General features: G+C 34.7%; 3 protein-coding genes across 3 annotated transcripts; 1 reads left to right on the top strand and 2 right to left on the bottom strand.

Annotated features, from left to right (window-relative positions):
- Positions 1 to 187: 187 nt before the first annotated feature.
- LOC114528809 (nose resistant to fluoxetine protein 6-like) lies at positions 188 to 19,865 on the bottom strand. Its single transcript, XM_028550527.1, has 17 exons — positions 19,670 to 19,865; positions 16,523 to 16,674; positions 15,438 to 15,525; positions 14,592 to 14,685; positions 13,604 to 13,791; positions 13,345 to 13,509; positions 12,740 to 12,830; positions 12,010 to 12,102; positions 11,626 to 11,654; positions 5,338 to 5,477; positions 4,406 to 4,488; positions 3,655 to 3,780; positions 3,102 to 3,264; positions 2,676 to 2,868; positions 2,338 to 2,480; positions 878 to 1,006; positions 188 to 447 (listed from the first exon to the last, which is right to left on the bottom strand). Exons 1-16 carry the CDS (start codon positions 19,815 to 19,817, stop codon positions 884 to 886), a joined length of 2,019 nt encoding a protein of 672 aa, XP_028406328.1. The 5' UTR covers positions 19,818 to 19,865; the 3' UTR covers positions 188 to 447; positions 878 to 883.
- On the bottom strand, positions 5,851 to 8,683 carry LOC114528831. Its single transcript, XM_028550550.1, has 4 exons — positions 8,080 to 8,683; positions 7,628 to 7,705; positions 7,154 to 7,278; positions 5,851 to 7,011 (listed from the first exon to the last, which is right to left on the bottom strand). Exons 1-4 carry the CDS (start codon positions 8,461 to 8,463, stop codon positions 7,002 to 7,004), a joined length of 597 nt encoding a protein of 198 aa, XP_028406351.1. The 5' UTR covers positions 8,464 to 8,683; the 3' UTR covers positions 5,851 to 7,001.
- LOC114528820 lies at positions 8,611 to 11,622 on the top strand. Its single transcript, XM_028550538.1, has 5 exons — positions 8,611 to 8,731; positions 9,382 to 9,503; positions 9,630 to 9,810; positions 9,952 to 10,055; positions 10,170 to 11,622. Exons 1-5 carry the CDS (start codon positions 8,668 to 8,670, stop codon positions 10,569 to 10,571), a joined length of 873 nt encoding a protein of 290 aa, XP_028406339.1. The 5' UTR covers positions 8,611 to 8,667; the 3' UTR covers positions 10,572 to 11,622.
- Positions 19,866 to 20,287: the final 422 nt, after the last annotated feature.

Raw genomic sequence — 20,287 nt, 5'->3', positions numbered from 1 at the left:
GAATAACGAATTCGAATTAGCGTTCGTCCTCCCCCAGCCTCATTCGTCCCCACAGATAGAGATATTTCCCTTTACAAAGCAATAAAAAGTTAGGAAACGTGTCATGGTATAAAGGGAATATAGATGAATAAGATGAAGGCTACACTGATCCGTTAAAATAGTGTAAAATGTAGTATATTATAAAAAGTTTAGCATAAATATTTGTATACAATATTTATATATATCTCCCTCTCAATCATGACAAAAGATCCCTTAAATTGTCATTCGCCTTAAAAAAGGCCCTGTAAACGTGAATATCGTTGGTACAAATGAATATAATCATGAAATGATACTACGTCAGTTAAACTATTTCTTTTCCCACTTTTTCCAGGCAATTGCTTCCACGTCCGAGTATGGGAACGACAAATTGGGACCATACGTCGAGTCCTTGATGGTATACGTCGAGTCCTTGATGAAATTTGCAATTACATGATTGTGTAAAGATATTTTCCTACAAGGTGTCAGTTTTCGATTGCCATGGGAGATGAAAATTGTAATTCAGTCTTATTGTGTCCTGGGGTTACTGAGAAAGTAACTCCAGCTGGACATTTGACTTTTTTTGACAGAAGAATTTTTAGTCAGAAAATTATATTTGATTCCCCAATCACAACCATGTATTTATTGTTTTTCTATTCGAAATGGGTTTAAAAAAGCCTTATTAAAATAGCTCATAATGGGTTTAAAAAAGCCTTATTAAAAAGCCTTATTAAAAAAAGCAATCTGGGAATGAGGTTGGTTGCTCTAGACATGTCTTATTTTGAACATCGCTCGTAGAGAAATTATAAATCATGATAAATGATGATAAATCATGAAAATATAATCATCACCGGATACTAACGCTAAATTATTTCTTTTCCCACTTTTTCCAGGCAATTGCTTCCAGATTTGCACAAGGTAGTTCGACCACGACGGTGACGATAAAAGCTATTAGATACGTTAACACCACCGAAGCAAGAAAATAGGTTACCTAAAGAAAATACACGAGAAAAGTGGAGAATTATAGTGATTCAACTAAATATTGAAAACTTGAAGTTGTTGTATGTTAATTAAATGCAGAAACGCGTTCGATTTTCAGTCAATTGTAAACAAAAATTTTAATTTTGAACCATTTATACTTTTAGTAGGATGAAGTAGGATGAACGGGAGCAAGTGAATATGAACCCCTCCAATTTTTGAACCCCTCCTAGTTTCGACCCTGCATGGATATCCCTTTGACACTGAATGTATGCCGGCAATTTTGGTAGATATTTTTATAGTTGCTATAGATGATATTTTAGTAATTTTCAACAAAAGACAACAAAACAGGGGGGCTGGGCAATGGGGTTTATGCTCCGCCTCCGAGGTAAACGCCGAATGGGCTACTGCACCTCGCAAAATACATGAAGAATTTTTATGCAAACCAGTAACTACGAAGTCATCAAATTACTGCTTGCCCGGTAAAATGGAAAATAAATTTGTAAAATATATGTTGCTATTGAGGTGGCTCGATACAGTTTTCAAAAATTCCATTTTTCATCACTTTGACGCGTTCAAACAACGCATTTTTATGATTTATTCCAGAGATATTGGGTTTTTTTATATATATTGATGCCTTTACTTTTGAATCGAATTAGTTTTAGTAACAGATCGTCCGTTGCTATGGCGACATACATGTACAAAATTCACTCGAAAATGAACAGTTACCTCGGATAGTTGGAAAAGAAACATGGTGACCCTAAATTTTGGGAGAGACAAATTCTGGTATTATGAGAGACATCTGTAGTACCAATACAGCATGCAAAATTTCAGCATAGGTAACCGTACGAAATAACGAGATATAGTGCGCTTTTTAGGCCAAAAATGGAATTTTTTAATGACGTGTGCAATTACACAAGCGGGGTCCAAAACACGCATCACGTGAAACAGCGCGTCGCACATGCGCTGTTCTGATTGTTCTGATTCTGATAGCCACATTTATGTTTATGTTTCTCGCTGGTTTTGGCAGTGCGTGCGAAAATTAAATAAAACTAGACAAATATCGCGAGGCTATTAATGTTTCCACGCGCAAGAGCGCAACTAAATATACTGTATCGAGCCACCTTAAGTGATTGTAAATTGATCTTTCTTGAATGTTGTTCTCTGTGTTTCAAACTTGGTGTATAAATTACATGGACTATAGCTACATCGGTTTTTTTATTCGTATGGTTAACAATTTTCTTTTTATGACCGGTTAGACAAGACGATAAACTTTCTTTGAATTAAGCTCTCCCAAATAAAGCAGGTTCTGATGACCTGTATATATTAGCTGTATGCGCTTACCAGTGTGAAGGATGTGTAATGAATGGGTGTCTCGATGTTGAAAGCTAATGTTGAAATGATGTCGAAATGTACGATATATGCTGCGTAATTTATGTGGCTCAAAGGAATCCAGAATTTTGCTGCAAGGATGTTCTTAACCAAACCTATAAAACGGTAAAAAGCGGGGACGAATTTAAACTGACGGGAATAACTAAACGATCGTTACATACGACAAAAGTCACATATTTTGAAATAAGTGATGGAATTGGCCAATTTCATTTTATTCCATTTCATTTTTTTTAATCATGCATGGAGTCTATCAATATTTATAATATACCATGCCATGCCTCACATCTCACCTGCATAGTTATAGTGACAGGCAAATATAAGCCAGATAATACACAGTCCCCATATGCACCACTTCAGTGATCCAAAAAGAATGTTTTCGCCTTTAGTCCATATTCGTGGATCTTCTTTTAAAGTACCGTATGGAGCGTACACAACAGTGACAGCCAAAGCGGTCGCGCCCAGCCACATCATTACAACAAGTTTCTACGAGGAAATCCCGTTAGTATATATGACCTTAATCATCTTATTCATACCAACAAAAAATATATGCGCGCAAAGTTATATTTATTAATATTTAGATGTAAATAGCTACAAGCCTGGTTCCCCTCTCTTTCTTACTGATGTTAGATGGTTTGCTAAAGAGATTCAAACCATTCTAAACAAAAACTCAAAATTGACGTCTGTGGTATAAATGTATATACTCTTTTCCTCCTTACCATTGGCAATTTGAACTCCTTTGAAAAATGTTTAAAAAGAACGTAGCCGAGAACAATTCCCATCACATACGGAGGAATTCTGCAGTATGGCTTCACATAAACATCTTTGAAGAATCCATTAAACTCTTCGAGAGATTTTGCTCTGTCTTCGACAGAGGACCCGCTATATAATAATAATAATAAAAAAATCACAGTGAAATACAATAATTTAAGCTAATTTTGGGCACCCAATTCGGTTTGTAAAGAGTTTAATAGCATTAGTAATAAATGTTACAGTCATTGAAAATCATGACTTCAAAATTTGTTCATCAAGTTTGAAAGGATGAGTGACCCTTCTCTTTTATCTATTTCATTTTAGGTAGTTTTAAACTACCTGAAACGATAATGTTGTGATTTTCCCCTCTAAAAACCCTATTTTCCTATTTATCACTAATAAATGTGTATATGGATAGCCCGACTTAGAGAAGAGATGATCGGCTTCACCAACGATGTTTTCCTGCATTTTGTACACTAAATATGCAGACGAATTTTTAGACGAATATGTTGTACTTACACGAATGCCCGTGTTATTAAAACAGTTAGCGGAGGGTAATCATAGTGTGCAATTAAAGAAGCTGTCACGATTATACTGGCCAAGATAACAACTCCAACAACACCAAGTAATCGGCGAAATCCGAACCTGTAATGGATAACAATCATATGACTGTTAGGGATATGAATTGATATACCTTTCAATCACCCCAGAAGCCGTTGAGCAATCTTTGGATCAAGAAGCCTGGAGGAGGAGCTTTTTTGCATGGAAAGGAAGGGAGGGGTGGGGGGCCCTTGTGTCTGACAATTTCGGCATGTTTTCTATTTTGAGTTAATTAAGTATTCTTGCAAAACCAACTTGGCAGCAAGGTATCGGTTGTGAATAAGATAACGCTGAGTTGAAATTGAGCATAAAGAAAAAGATGGCGGATGTACATTAAACCAAAATACATTGCGGTGGAAAATCCTATATAAAAGCAAGTTGACATCTTTTGAAGAACATGCAGGAGGTTATTTTCCTCCTTGTGATAAATTTCTACGTTGTTAATCTTAATTACCATCTTTTTTCCGTCATTTATTCGTCATGCTTGCAATGCATTCTATAGTCAAATGTACATCTGGCCATCTTTTTCGCTCTGGTCAATTGGCCCTTGCATGCATACGATTATTCTTATATTATCATATTATATTAATTTGTATCGGTTTCTGTTATCTAAATTTTATCTGCTTTTCTACAAGTCTCATAATAACGGTTTCGTGTTATTAATATATACCTGTATGCGATGATGAGTAAAAACGGGGATAGGATAAAAAATTGCATATCATCTGCCAATTGCCAGGTATGGACCAAACACATCTATATCAATTATTAGACGAATCGAATTTTGTCGATCGACGTAAATCCTTGCGCGATGTAATTTTTGAGCGACTCAAGTTAGACGACAATATATTAAAACGGTTTAATATTTGCTGACTAAAATCGACCAAATAAAATCGTGCGACAAAAATCGCGTCGTGTGACCCTGGCTTTAAGTTCACTTTTAATGCATACTGAAGGTCCTCTACGCAAGTCGAGGACAGTTTTGTCTAGTAATAATGGGAAACTGCGTCGATCACTAAAAACAAGTCGTAACGAATTCGTTACAGTACACGAAAAACTATACTGTATTTTTTAGTAAACAGAGCGATTGATAATTGATTCCATTTGGTTGAAAGGCATTATTCGGCCCGAAACGATTATGGTATGGACGATTATGGTATGGTATGGAAAAACTATACTTTATTTTTTAGTAAACAGAGCGATTGATAATTGATTCCATTTGGTTGAAAGGCATTATTCGGCCCGAAACGATTATGGTATGGACGAAAAAATCCCCGAGATGGACTGTGGGATAACAATAGTGACCAATTAAAAATTGGCATGTGCATGCTACTGAAATCACGTGCTGAAATCAATTTACAGTGAGAGCTAATTAATCCCCAGCTTGTAGCCTATATTCATCCTACAAGGGCATCACATGCATATAGTTACAGGATGGATCTCACAATGGTGATGCATGGGGCCCGGACCAAAATTGTGCCCGTACTGAATAGAAAGCTTTAATTGCTTTTAAAGTTAGAGGTGTTTTGAGTACCATCATTTGGGGCAGGCAAATCTATTAAATAATTTATTTCAAGATTTAATAATTTAAAACTCGTACCATACCTCGTCTTGACGTACATGGAAGAAGTTATTCAGATACAGCAAGTTTGTCCACCAATTTTCAGAACATGCAGCTGAGTAATCGATCGCTTGAAACCAGATTGGACCAGCACCAAAGTGTTTTTTTAATTTTGCGACAAATACACAGCAAAATTGGAAATTCTTGCAAGAAAAATATTCTTGCAAAATTCTTGTTTTAAGTAAAACAATACTTAATTTGAGCAATACTATTCTTAGCAACAATTTAAAATTCTTGAAACAAGTAAGAATATTTCTGCCTAGAATTATTTCTCTTAAAATAAGACAAATAAATTCGAGACAAGAATTATATTCTCGCTAGAAATGTAACATTCTTGAAACAAGAATCAAGTAAATTTGGGGAGAATATAAAATTCTTAAAATACGAATATAACAAGAATAATATTCTCGCAAGAATTGCAACATTCTTGAAACAAGAATCAAGTAAATTTGGGGAGAATATAAAGTTCTTAAAATAAGAATACGACAGGAATAATATCCTTGAAACAAGAACAATGTTGGAACAAATTTATTCTCATTCTTAAATCTAGTAAATTAGTTCTACCTATTACTTAATTTTTATTAGAAGTGGCTCGATACAGTTTATTAAAAGTCAGACACTTAACATTTAAAGACGTTCAAACGTTATTAGGATAGCATTAAGGCATTTTGAAGATTTTAACTGAAAATGTTTTTTTTAGTTTATTTATGAACTAAAAATCACACTATTAATTGTTAGTAACAGATCAAATCACCCATGCTTACATCAGCTTATCCTGGAATTTTCTTCAGCTAATACTGTTGGGGAAAGTCACCCATTTCTTTTCATGTTTTTTTTACCTGAATTTTGTTATAACTATATGGAGCCAGCTTGAAAGGCAATTCAATTAAATATTTTTGTATTTCACCCGGAATGTTTGAAATAAAAATATCCATTTCAAATCTAAATTGTACTGTACACTTTGGCATTAATTGTCATCGCTGAAAACGTATCGTTTTCATAATATATGAGCTCAGTGAATAGATTCATTTGAAATGGATATTTTTAATTTCAAACTTTCCGGATGAAATATTAAAATGTTTCAACCCTAAAATCACTCAATGCTATAGGTTGGCTAGAATAAGCCCTTCAATAAACAGTAAATAGTTATGACAAGGTGATTCAACATTAGTAGTAATATATAGGTGCGATTAAGTCCACTGCACATAAAGAAGAAAGCAGCTGATTGCCGCTTTTTATACAAACAATACATTATACCTGGTAACATTGTTCTGGATACATATGTTTGTTTCACTGTGTAACATACAAGTTGAAACAATGTGCCATTTGGTGAAATAGTGTTGAAACAATGTGCCACAATTTATGTTAATAGTCTTGACTGCCTGTTTCATGCAAGATACTATATACAATTTAAATTTTTCTAAAAACTCTTACCAGTCACAAATGAAGAGGATTTCGTCCTTCAATATGCTCCTCAATTATATCACAAAGGTCATATTTCACTGTAACATACTTGTTATTCTCTTTATCTTTCTTCCAATGAAAGACATTAAAGTCCACTAGACTGTCATAAGGATAAATTGCAGTAACATCCTCTGTACTCTCCGAAACGTGATAAGCTTGATGTTTTTCATCGAAAGATAACGTCTTAAGCAACTCTACATCAAAGTATGTAAAGTCCAGAATTGACCATATGCACACAATGACTCCAAAAACAGGCAATGCAGGGTCTCCAGCAACATCAATAGCAATAATACCAGACTTTGCAAACTTTGTTCCAAAAAGCTTGATCCAACTTACTTTGTAAACATCCACAATTTCAATTGAGGGTAGAAGGCCATGACATTTAAAACTTCCGCTTTCACAGAATCTACCACTTGCTTTACCAGTGTGCGTGTACTGTCCATTATTGATTCCATTGCAACCTGAACATATTGATTGTATTATCATATTATATGTAGCATTTCAGGTACATAGTTTTTCTAAAACCACACAATTTGACTCTTTAAGGAGAGATTGTTTCATGCTATGTACTTTACACAGTTCAGCTTTAATTTTAAGCTTCAATTTTAATTTAACTTCAAATTTCACTCAAAATTATACCAAACAACAGGTGATTTCAGAGAAATAAAAAAACATTATCAGGTGGATAGCACTATCTAGTTTTCATTGGCCATTGATGTTTAGCAATTTACCATTTGTTTATGCAAATAGGGATGTGGGTTGGGTACACTATTCTGTACCAAGGTTTCATCAATAAATATTTATACACACCTGAGGTATTTTATTCCTTTCTTTCACCTTTAAGAGAAATGAGGCAGCACTCTTTGTAATATCAATATTGTCAACATTCTAAAACCACATAAATTATTTTACACTTAAATAACTAAACTACTTGGTTTGTGCACATAATATCACAGTTATGTTAATATCACAGTAATATTACAGTTATGTTTTGTGATACCATGTATTTAGATAATTCACTTGACAGCACAGATGAATACTGCTATCATTTTATTTATATCACCGCCTATATTCAACATGCCATCATTTAAGTAAACTGCCAGCATTTCATACATGCTAAATAGCAAATGTTTCATATATGGTAACTAGAGCACTTAAATATGGTTTTTTGAAAAGTCAAAGCACTTGTTATGATAGAGTATTGTAATCACAGTTTGTTCGTAATGACAACACTCTCCTTTGCGGCTGAACAATATAGGTACCTGGTTCTTATCTATATTCATTTCCAATTCCAATTCTTCATCACTACTGCTCTCATCTGAGGCTGAGTCGACTGAGAAGTGGTGATCAATATCGTCCATATCATCGATATTATCCTCATTGTTGTGGTTAAATTCAACGTTGGTATTATCCTCGATATTATTATCGTAGACTTCTTTATGAGATCTTGTAATGTGCTTGTATAACGAATTATATTTCGTAAATGTTGCTGGACAATTCTCGATGCCACACACTACTTGAAAATTGGGCTCATTTCCATGAACCTTATTATAATGATTAAGCAACGTTCGTAGTGAAATTGCTTGAAAACAATTGCACAATCTACACTCCCAACGCCTTTCATTTATAGGACGGTGTCTTTTCATTTTAAAAGCATATTCTGAACGGATAATTCCTCACTATAAAATTGTAAAATCACAGAGAACTTCAAAAATATAAAATTCTCCCTGCAAAGCATTTTGGGACTAGAGTTCGCTGGTCAGGCGGTGCGGCGGCGCACTTCTCATGTTACTAGCGCGCTCGACAAAGGTGAAGGTGTCCAACGTTTGTTATCGCAAGAAAATACGAAAATGTCGAAAGATTTACTCGAAAAAATCGCCGAGATTGATCAAGACGTCGCAGATAGTTTAATAGGTAAGTATATGTTCTTATTTTATGTCATAATAATTAAGAATTGTCGTCGCATACATATGTTTGAATTCGGGAACGCGATGCAAATTTAAATTTGCCGCGGTAACGAATATAAATTAATACCGTCAATCCTTCAGTTTTTTCACCTTACTTGCTTCGTACTATTACGAATTGACAGGTAAAGTATATTATCTGCGATCGAGTGTATAAACTAAGGTATTATAAATGAAAATGGAACAATGCTGAGACTTTTTGATTAAGCTATATTTTTTAATTTATAAAAGCACTTCATTTTTTAATATTCGGGGGTCCCCTGTCATGTTTGGAGGGGCGGGATTTTTTGAATATAAAAATAGAGAATAGTTTGGAACAATTATATATAGAATACCAGGCTAACCTGCCTCTACACAGTTAATGTCATATAGTCATATAGATACATGTACCTTGTGTTATGTTACTTAATCCATTAATTGGACTTTAAAAGAACAAGAATAAACAATATTTTTATACAGTTCTATATTCTAAAATGTACACTCTAACAGATCTTTAACATAATGCACTATTGGCCTGATATTTTTTAATTGTACCCATATGGAATACATCAATGCAGGTTTCATTCATATTATATTTTCTAACCTGTATATTATTTTCAGTGGTTGGCCTCACAAATGATGATCTTAAGGAACTGTGTTATGATGCATTAAAGGAAATTATTCCAGGCGATGGCATGAAATTGATTTTACTGCGGTCACGCATCTGGAAAGTAATATCTCAGGTATAAAATAATGTTTCTTAGTACAATCTTTTAAAATGATCAAGTATTTAGTTTCAAGTGAGAGTCGACAGAGAATATTATTTTAGACTAAACTATATAATTATTTAATATACTTTGCATTATTAGGAAACTGAGAAGGCAACACCAACTGATAACTCTAATCCAACAACAAAGGCTTTGGTTGAAAAGAGAAATATTGATATGGTAGTCTGTGTGGATGATCATGTTGACTTGTCAGGGGATGATACTTTATCATCATCATCATCATCATCAACAGATGATAAGGGCCTTACAGAAGCTGGAAAGGGTAAGTATAGAAATTTAAAAATCTGTCATTCTGCATTTCTTATATATGTAACATATCTGAAAAGTTGTGCCGTGTCTGCTGAATGCATTGTTCATTTCCTATTGCGCATAATGACAAAAATAAAAATGTTGATTGTTATAGTTGCCAAAGTTGTTCATCTTATGAAGAACGTGCACTTGTTGTTTGGAAGTGGAAAGCTGAATAAATCTGCCAAGAAGCTCATTGACCTTATTTATTTGATTAAGGTAATTGTTACTTTGATAAAGAAGTAAGATAACTAATTATTGTCATACTACACAGCCACTCAGCCAGTGCTTATGATGAAAATGTTTCATGCAAAATTGTGTTTTTCAATGTAGGATCATGAGGATCCAGAAGCAGTGTGCAGCCGGCGACAGGGTAAGAGTATGCCTTTGCTGTGTCTTGATAAAACATCAGCCTACCTGATATGCCAAGGTACGCTAATCTTTACTGTGGCATTGAAGAGTCTCATGAGAGCAGTCCTTGCATTAATTGGACTGTTTTATGTTATTGATGTGGATTATCCAAAATCCCATGAGCTAGGTCTCACGATGCTCCACAATTTATTTATAAACTTGGTCGCAAGCGACAGGCAACCCCACAGAGTACTTACTCCAATTATGGTATGTTTTAATTTGTTATTTAAAGACATGAACACCCCTGCAGACCTATATAACTCATTTGAGTCTGCAAAACAGGACTATCTAGAGTTCAAACAGAACTCATCTGATGATTTTTAAATGTTGATAATATAGAAATAGAGGGCTTAAGCTTCGCATTTGAAGACATCTAGGCTGAGTTGATTTTTACTTAAAATTTGGACGGCATTCCTTCGCATCCTATTTTCATTCCGGCCTCAAAGGAATCATTATACAATTCACTTCGAACAGATCACGATTCCCATCATTGCCTCATATTTCCCCCTGTCGTTTGCCATTTCTAACGGAATGCTTAAGCCCTCTGGCCTTTTTAGTTATGATTTGAATAGTACAATGTAGAATTGAGTGCCTGAGGCCGGTTGTACGACGAAGGCGGATAGCGCTATCCACCGGATAGTGTTTTTTTCATTCGCTCTAAAATTGCTCGTTGTTTGGCATAATCTAGATTAAAGCTTAGTAATCTTAAGTTAGGGGACCTCTTTTTGTCGGCTCCAAATATTTTATTTCATTGCCTTTTAGGCATGTTTAAAAGGGTTGAAAAAAACCACTATCCGGTGGATAGCTCTATCCGCCTTTCGTACAACTGCCCCCTGGACCCTATAGTTTAAATGAAACTTGCATGCATGTACTTTGGGTAATTTACTTTCTGGCCTTTCGTATTAGTGTAGTATTGTTTTTGTTTTCTGGGGCTTTTAGCATACCGAATGTATTAATAAATTTTAAATAGAACTACAATAACCTTGAATTAAAAAAGTGTTGTTTTCTGTATCAGCGCACCTGCCCCCAAGAAAACCGTTCTTAAATTGAGAATATAATCTTAACCTTTATACTTATTTTAAGAATATGTATTTCTCATTGTTCTTAATTTAGGAAATATGTTCTTGTAACAAGTAAAAATGTTCTTGCATTCTAGGGTTATTCTCGCAAGAACAAATGTTCTTGTATCAAGAAAATATTCTTGTATCAAGAACAAATATTCTTGCCAAGAATATTATTCTTGAAACAAGAATATTTTTCTATGCAAGAATAATATTCTTACTATACGGACAAGAATGTATTTGCTTGCTTTGAGCAAAATTTTGCTCAAAGCAAGCATTTTTTTTCTTGATTCAAGAATGACAAATTTTGCTGTGTAGTATCCAAAACATTAATGTCGGCGTCAGTCTAAAGTACAGAATAAATTCAGAATTGACAACTAAAATTAATTTATATCAAACTAGCTCAACATGACGCTGTTTCTCTGTTTTACTTCGAAAATTAGATGCAGCTACAATCTTGGACAAAATTGTTGTAACACCCCACCCCCTATAAATCAATGATTCCACGTATCAACATTGAAATGGGGGGGGGGGAGAGTAAGTAACTCCTGCCCAAGATTGCAGGTCCAGTCTGGTAAAAATAGGCGATCTAGCATGAAGACGCTAAAGACGACGTGAAAATGGCGATTAAATGGCCATGGTATATGTCAATATACAGACGCACCAAAATCTCTCTAAAATGACTGAGGCAGAAAACTTACCTCCAAAATCTATGCAAATAGTATTTGAACCAGTTTGTCTGTCCGTTATTTTTCACCTTCTTACTCATATTGACATACACCACCAGTAGACCACTATATAAAGTAAAAACGTATAGATACGTTTTTCTTCTCTATGGAGCTATCCAAATAAAAGTGCCCAAAATAAAAAAGGCGAGGCAGCGAGGTACCTTGCGGTCATCACGGACATAGTAAAATATTATTGCTAAATATTTTTACAAAAACTGTTTTTCGACGAGTGAATTATCTTGCATTTCAAACCGCAAGATTTTACTTTCTTGGGTCATGTGCATGAAGACTTAAACCAATAATTTGACCGTCAAAATGTAGGAGGTTTACTTTACCAAAATTCTTCGAGGGTAATATTTGGAGTAATAACTTTTGGAGTAATAAGTATTACTTTTGGTGTCTATGGAAGTACAAGTATTCTTTTTGTTTGCCTTAATTTGTCGAATGGCAACGAATTCTAACAGGGGGATTACGAAGAACGTAACCGATGAATATAATATGATATAAGCAGCATGCAGGCTTGGGCAGTGCACAAGATAACTTGTCTCGGGGGGTATTTTGGGTTCTCGGGCGAAGAGTGTTCACTTTTTGACTAAATCGAGGTGATTTTGCCACACTTCTTGCGATTTCCTTTCGTGTGAAAGGGCTAAGACAATTTACGGCGAGCAGTTGGTATTATCGAATTTCCTCCCAAATCCTCTACCTTAATATAAAGAATGTGTCCACTCCATATGCTGTGTTTAAAACCATTGATGCAAATTTTCTCTTAAAATGTGCGACATCCTTTCGATTGTCTAAAAAAGATAAATAAATGCATGATTCCTTTGTTGATATCAAAATGCAGCAAGCGCAATTCGGGGCATGTGATCGTGAACAAGGGCAAATTTCAAATATTGAGTACTTTCGGGAAAGAGCTACATTATTCACCAATTTTACATGAAGTAGTTAAAAAAATATTTAGGCATTCTGATTATAGCTGAACCGGAAAAATGAAAACAATTTTTTCGATTATAATTTATAAAATATCGAAATTCCTCGTTATCATGTTCTTTCATGGTTATCCTGCATTATATATTCAGCATCCAGTTAATGCACTGAATAATATAGTACTGCGTTTTCTACGCGAGCGGGAGCCGCTATATGATTGCCCACAGAACATAACATGATAGTACAATTATCACAATGCATGTAAACAAAGAATTTGTTCAAATGCATGTAATTCATCTTTCGTGCTTAACTGACAGATTTCGTTTACCGTATGCAAGCTTCCTCACTACCTAGAAAATAAACTACTCTCTTATTACTTACCTTGAGCAAAAGTCTGGACATAAACGTGGAAAAGAATTATCCAGAATAGAGATAATACTCGTATCCCATGTAAATATGTCAAATCACTTTTTCTAACATTCGTGTTAAGAATTGTATTGACATTACGGATCATTGAGAAGGAATTTACTATTTCATAAAATGTCCCTAAAAAGAAAAAATCGTTTAACCAATAATTATAACAAATATAGACTTGCCCTACATTGTAACTGTAAAATAAACCACTATTACAACGTCTTACCGTCGTTTTTGCCCACTCTGTTAGTGGTAACATTTGGTAACAATGGTGTTTTTTCATCAGGGTCGTTTTCCATTGAAATATGCTTGTCGTTCTCGATTCTTTCCGACTTAGAAGCTCCATTTGACCCACTAATTACTTCCATTATGGTGGCAAGCAGACATAAGCCAACCAATATCCCACAGAAAATTCTAAAAAATGATGACAATGAATTTTAGTTAGCCCGAGGGAGTAAATATAAGAGAAGAATTAGCATGCATATCACGATGACGAATATGCCGCCATTTTAGGGGTACTGTTAATTTTTGTATAATCCGGTGATCGTTAGAAATCGTAACGGCGCGTTTCTAAAAAATTGAAATCACCCTATAAAAATGGAGGATATCCGTCATCACGAGAAAGGCTAAATGTCACAGAACGTGTGCAGTTTTATAGTAATTATACTAATCTCTTAAAGCTTAATATTGCCTCTACAGGCATTCCCAAAAAATAGTGCACAAAATCTATAATATCCTATGAGGCACAAAAATGTCATGTTCATTGACGGTTATAGTTTCAGCGAATACATGCATAATTATTTATTTCAGGCTTTTTTGAATAAGAATCACCTTCGTTGGAAGACACCTCGAAATTAATTGATAAATCAATGACTACACAAACGTTATAGTAAAATTTCAAAAATCCATCCTCTAAGTCTTATTGATCTATTCAGTTACACTAAGCGGATGTGAATAAATTTTATGGGTCATATAAGGCAACTTTTTAACAAACTTTACATCTATATTATTAACTGTTCACAAGTTTGTTCCATTAAAACGACTGATTTACTTAGAATATTAGAATTTTTATTTTCCCGTGATCACCGACGTATAGCCATCGCCGAATTTAAGTGACCTATGAGTATCAAATTTAATGGAAGATTTCAAAAAAATTCACTCGCGCGACATTTTGCACCGAACGGAAGTTTGCCTTTATGTACAGTGCAACTCACATTGTAACCACTGCTGATGCTGTGTATCCCGGGTCCTCAGCACATTTCACTTGGAAGTATATTTTGATCGGGGTAACAATGTTGATGCCTGAAACTAGTAAATACAGATGATACTCATAGATAATGTGCATGTGAATATAACTATAAGAAACAGGGGAAATTCTTGGGGTCTCACCACTAAACAATTGCCACTTGTTTTGACTTAGCCTGTGGGACAGCCTTTTAGCCTCCGGTGTGTGTCTATATTCTTTGTACAGGAAACAAAGGATTTGCAGTATAATATTAACCAAATCTTAGTCTTACTTTTACTGTAAATGAATACAGCAGATTGAATCCTGTAGTTAAAGTTAGTTAACGTAAAGTATTACTAAAACATTCCATACAATATGAATATGAACTATAGTTTATGTTTAGAAAAGTTCGAAACATAGGAAATTTTGGAAATTCTCCCCTCACATTTTGGGCCCTCGCATTGTTATGAGCAAAACTGGTCCAATGCGCTAAACGGACTTCACTTCCACTCTAATTTTTGGGATCTTCCAAAAATGTTAACTTTTGCATGATATACGATCTGTACACTGATAATTGGGGCACACTCATATATTGTTCTGGCTGACGGATTTCATCCGAAAACACATACGAAAAATCACACTGAGAAATCTATCATGGAGATCCAAAGAAAGGAATATGCACCCCCCTCCCTCCCAATTGTCGCATCTAGCTTCGGCCCAGGCTGCGTAGTTGTTTCCTTGTTTCCTTTATAGTCATGTTGATAAAATCTAGGTTCATGTGTTGCGTATAGCTTGCCGTATTGTTTCGTTCTTCACAAACACCATGCACGCCTACCATTTTGGAAAAGAAAGTCAAAGAAAATTCCCCCGTCCTCTCTGATACAATCATTTGGCGTACACACACCCCATTGGATTTGTTGAACCTGAAAGAATGCTGGATGTTACTTTCTGTGAGTCCACCTTGACAGTATTTTACACATAAGCACTAGCTAACATAGATAAGAGCTAAACTGCTAAAGGACCTAAAGGTGCATGGTCCAGGTTAAAGAGCAATAATAGATATATGTATACAATATATATGTTAATATGGAAAATCAAAAAAATTGGAAGCCTCAAAAAAAGAAAATGTAATCATTCAGCTTATTGGAAGAGACAGATCATAATAAGAATCCAAATTTGAATCGGCAGTGCGTCTTGACGCATCATCCGTCTGTTAGTATAAATATGGGGTAGGGACGAACCACAAAATATTTATCATAAAACGGCTTTTGCATGCGCACACTTTTTACCACATGAATAATTTCCCAATCCCCGTACACTTTCTTAACGCGCATATGACATATTCGTTTACATTATAATTCGTCGTGTGTTTCTACTCAGACGAATGATCTGTCAGACGGATAATCCGTCTCTATATATATAAATCGGGCCATTCATAGCGTCATTATATAACAGCATCTTATAACTTATAAGCCTAGGCTGCAGTCTCCACTAGTATAACCTAAACACATACAGTATGCAAATAGAGACATAGATTTTTTGATAGTGTTTTTATGACTAATTCTTTTCTAGCTTTCGAATCGCCTTTCAGAAAAACACATCAAAAGTACCAGTTTCCCATCTGTTTATGAATTGTATTTTGCATTTTAGTATTTTCGATGCCTTCTTGTTTATTGTTATTGCATGGGAATGTGAAAATAAACTTCATAGAAATATATAATATATGCAAAAATTTAAAGTAACAAGTATAATACAATCCAGTGAAACAATACAAATTCAAATACTGGATTTACGTTTGGATTTATATCAGTATAAATTCTGTGATATTACTATTCAAGTTATCCAGTTATTCTCTCATCTTTCGTCTGGCATTCTTTTATTTTAATGGTCATTAACATCCGAAGAATCTTTATTTCTCACCTCTTTTCCAATTTTGGGCAGAGCAACATATCCAAGGAACGTCGTCCAACAATAGCGCGAGTCGGGTATTTTCTTGCATTCACTGTACGAGCCATACCACAAAGTATTTCCACCATAAATACCACTGGCGGGTTTTCCACTTGCGTCAATGTCTATTCAGTGAAACCTCAGTTAATAGATAATACATGGTTTGGAGACGAAATAAAAATACTAATTACTATGTTAACCAATGGCATTCATTCGTCTTGCTAAGCTCCTCAACCTTGACTTGAAAAATATGTTGTCATTAGTTTATCTGTATAAAATACAATAGACATGTAATGAGAAAGGAACACTTTTTGCATAAATCTACCTCAACATAGTTAATGATTTGTACAGGGTGAGTAAAAAAAACTGACACCTTTGAAATTCAAATTAGCTGCGAACTTATGGCTGACTCCAAAGGGAAAAAATGTTTTAGGTTAATTAAAATGATATTCTTCGTATACCAATGAGATATTTTAGGCAACTTCTGCCACATTACAGCCGCTATGTGGCTAATTTGAATTTCAAAGGTGTCAGTTTTTTTTTACTCACACTGTATTGTAGTTTTATGTGGTCTCCAAACCATGTATATTCTATATTAACTGTGGTGAAACGAACTAGATTTTATTTTTTAACGATTTCTTACGTGATCAAAAGCGAAAAGGGTATCTTCGCTGTTAAAAGGGCCTGCATGCATGTTCAATGCGTGTATCTAAGGGTCATTCGTTTTTCGAGACACAGAAAAAAGAAAAACAGTCTTCAAACTCGTGTTTTCATTTTTCAATTGTATAAAATATTCTGAAAAACAAAACAGAACACGTTATAAGTTGTTGAAGGGCCAGCCGTTTTCCACAAGCTGAAAAACGAAAAAAATCGTCATTTCTATACTTTGAATTGCTCGAGCAACAAAAACGAATTTCGAAAAAAATTATGTTTTTCGTTTTTCGTTTTTGGAAATGAAAAAATCTTGTTCAGAACAATTCGGAAAAATTCGGAGCGAGCCAACTGTTTATTTAAAACAAATCAGTATCAAACATGGCTGCTCTGGAAGAGCATGAACCTTTATCCGAGAATTTTTGTCCAAAGAAGAAAACACCATAGAAGATTTATCAGATATATAATTTATATGTAATAAACGGATGCATCGGTAGAACAAATAAAACATTTAAATAACATTCTTATATGTCATTCTTAAGGGAATAATGTTTTAGCTCATAATTTGCTATATCTTAATCCCTAGTATAAATATACATATACTAACATTATTTGATACTGATTTGTTTTAAATAAACAGTTGGTTCGCTCCGAATTGTTCCGAACAAGATTTTCTCATTTTCAAAAACGAAAAACGAAAAACAGAATTTTTTTCGAGATTCGTTTTTGTTGCTCGAGCAATTCAAAGTATAGAAATGACGATTTTTTTTCGTTTTTCAAACTTGTGGAAAACGGCTGGCCCTTTCAACAACTTATAACGTGTTCTGTTTTGTTCTCTAGAATATTTTATACAATCGAAAAATGAAAACACGAGTTTGAAGACTGTTTTTCGTTTTTCTGTGTCTCGAAAAACAAATGGCCCTTAGATACACGCATTATGTTCGCACATAAATTGTTTATAGACTAAAAAGGTCCTGTCGAAGTTAGAATTACTTTCAGCAACATAAACTTCTTTTGTCCTTGTGTTCTCACCCATGCAAAGGAACACAACCATACGTCAAAGCAAATAGAGCTTTTAAATTTAACTTGTTACTCCGGCTCACCGGCTCACTCCGACGTGAGCGACGGATTTAAAAAACGGCCTCAGTTTAGTTTTTTTGCATAGTTATTATTTATTTTCAAAAAATATATGTTTTGGCGAGAATTATACTTTTAATCAATCGATTAAAACATATTGTACCCTGGGTACGAGGTTGCATGCACTTAACTTAGGTACTGGCTGGCGGTACTGGACATGGTATATATGTCATCGCGTGGATATCCACGTTAAAGTTTAAACGTGACCCAAACCAAATTGTCACGCAGTTCCTATTTCACTGTTTTTATATGACTTTATTGTCAAGTATCATTGTAAATTTTGGTACTATTTTTATCTGTTAAATAGTATATGCATGATATCAGTAGTAGTATAGTGTGATCTTTTGTTCCGATCGAAGCATTGCGATTGATAAGAGTACATAGCATGACAACGCCAAAGCTATAGAGTTATATACGCAAGTTCTAATTGAACTTCGAACCTTGATTCATAATTAATTAGTTCGACTTGCAAGACTGCTTTGATTCAAAAGAAAAACAATCATGATCTATGTAAATATTTTGCCATGCATAGCGAACTATTTCTCTGTATAAGGGGCTGTTTACATGAGCCCGGTTACCCGAGATTCAACGAAGCGTGAGAGGACTTTGAGGTATTGAAATAAGTCTTTATGACACCAAACAAGCGCATTCTATTGTTGTGGTGATTATACGACTGCCAGGATCATGTTATCTGCTCATTTCAATACCTCAAAGTCCTCTCACGCTTCGTTGAATCTCGGGTAACCGGGCTCATGTAAACAGCCTCTTAGTGGAAATATATACTCTGCCTGTTCTCCCCTTACTGGGTTGCTTGATTTCCAATAAAAATGCTAACTATTACTAACGAACTCATTGTCTCCTTATACCTAGTTTAAAAACGAAGCAATAAAAGGGCTGCTGAAATACATGCAATATTTGCCTTATTTACTCAGCAAAATACCAACCTCGCATGCTTATATATAAATTATAGGCCCTTGACGATTACTGGTTCGCATGGTCATATGATATATCAAATTATCCATGTAAAAGGGAAAGCAAGGTGTACACTCAACAATGAACAGTTTGAATACAGAAAATAAAGACAATTTACATCTGGACTATTTCTTATCGGCGAAAATTACTTGTTCACAACAATTACGACAATATGGAACCAGGCCTATAAGGTTACATGAGTAATTTAAACTCTACCGCTAGTCGCCTGTTTACATGCATTGTCGATTCGATTTTCGGTTAACTAGTACGTTTTAACACGACTTAGCTATATTCTCATGAAGTATGTTATATATTTTTGCAACATATTTTATAAAGCCTTGAATTTGAAGCCGTACTTACAGCTGGCTTTCTGCTCTAGAGTGAGATTTTTGTAGGTATTTTGACATCTCTTCAAATTTGAATCGTTGAAAGCAATTGCATCAGGAGAACACCAAACAATTACATCCAGAGTAAGAACCGTTAGATGGATAAACCACCTAATACCCATGTATGAAATGAGTTTATATAGGACTAAGTATTATTGTCAAATAATATTATAAAGTATAAGTGTGAATATTGATGAGTGAAATCTTTTGTCTTAAGCTTTTTGAAATCATTTTCTCCTTGGATGATTACAGACAATGAGTCGGCGACAAAGGGCGTCGTATGGAAACCAGGCTTTAATTACACAAGGTTCGAAATATATCGAGAATTACAGATATAGCTAATTTACATGCTACAAATGCGAGGTAGCTGAGTAATGTACTATTACTGATACATATTGGACAACTAGGTCGACAAGCATACAGACATATATTAGTATGTTTCAATTTTGTATGAGGCACACTATATTTTGAGCCCGTCGTATGGAATTAACTTTTTGGAAACTGGATTGCCTGTCTCATGTGTGTGCTCTTCCTATTTGTGGTAGACAAGGTAAAGCCCTCAAGACACAACAAATACTAGGGCGCCAGGTGG

Source organism: Dendronephthya gigantea, unplaced genomic scaffold (assembly GCF_004324835.1).
Source record: "Dendronephthya gigantea isolate DGI-Jeju-01 unplaced genomic scaffold, DenGig_1.0 000001F, whole genome shotgun sequence".
NCBI classification, from domain to species: Eukaryota; Metazoa; Cnidaria; class Anthozoa; order Malacalcyonacea; family Nephtheidae; genus Dendronephthya; species Dendronephthya gigantea.
Note: the sequence above shows the minus strand (reverse complement) of the source record. Positions and strands in the feature narration are given on the sequence as shown.

Coding starts and splice junctions, on each gene's coding strand:
- LOC114528820 (XM_028550538.1), top strand. CDS start 8,668: ATGTCGAAAGATTTACTCGAAAAAATCGCCGAGATTGATCAAGACGTC. Junction 9,811..9,951: donor CCTTACAGAAGCTGGAAAGG/GTAAGTATAGAA, acceptor TGATTGTTATAG/TTGCCAAAGTTGTTCATCTT. Junction 10,056..10,169: donor ACCTTATTTATTTGATTAAG/GTAATTGTTACT, acceptor TTTTCAATGTAG/GATCATGAGGATCCAGAAGC.
- LOC114528831 (XM_028550550.1), bottom strand. CDS start 8,463: ATGAAAAGACACCGTCCTATAAATGAAAGGCGTTGGGAGTGTAGATTG. Junction 7,706..8,079: donor TGAATATAGATAAGAACCAG/GTACCTATATTG, acceptor ATGTGGTTTTAG/AATGTTGACAATATTGATAT. Junction 7,279..7,627: donor AAAGGAATAAAATACCTCAG/GTGTGTATAAAT, acceptor CAATATGTTCAG/GTTGCAATGGAATCAATAAT.
- LOC114528809 (XM_028550527.1), bottom strand. CDS start 19,817: ATGGGTATTAGGTGGTTTATCCATCTAACGGTTCTTACTCTGGATGTA. Junction 14,686..15,437: donor TGACTTTCTTTTCCAAAATG/GTAGGCGTGCAT, acceptor TGTATTTACTAG/TTTCAGGCATCAACATTGTT. Junction 13,510..13,603: donor CAGAGTGGGCAAAAACGACG/GTAAGACGTTGT, acceptor TTTTCTTTTTAG/GGACATTTTATGAAATAGTA.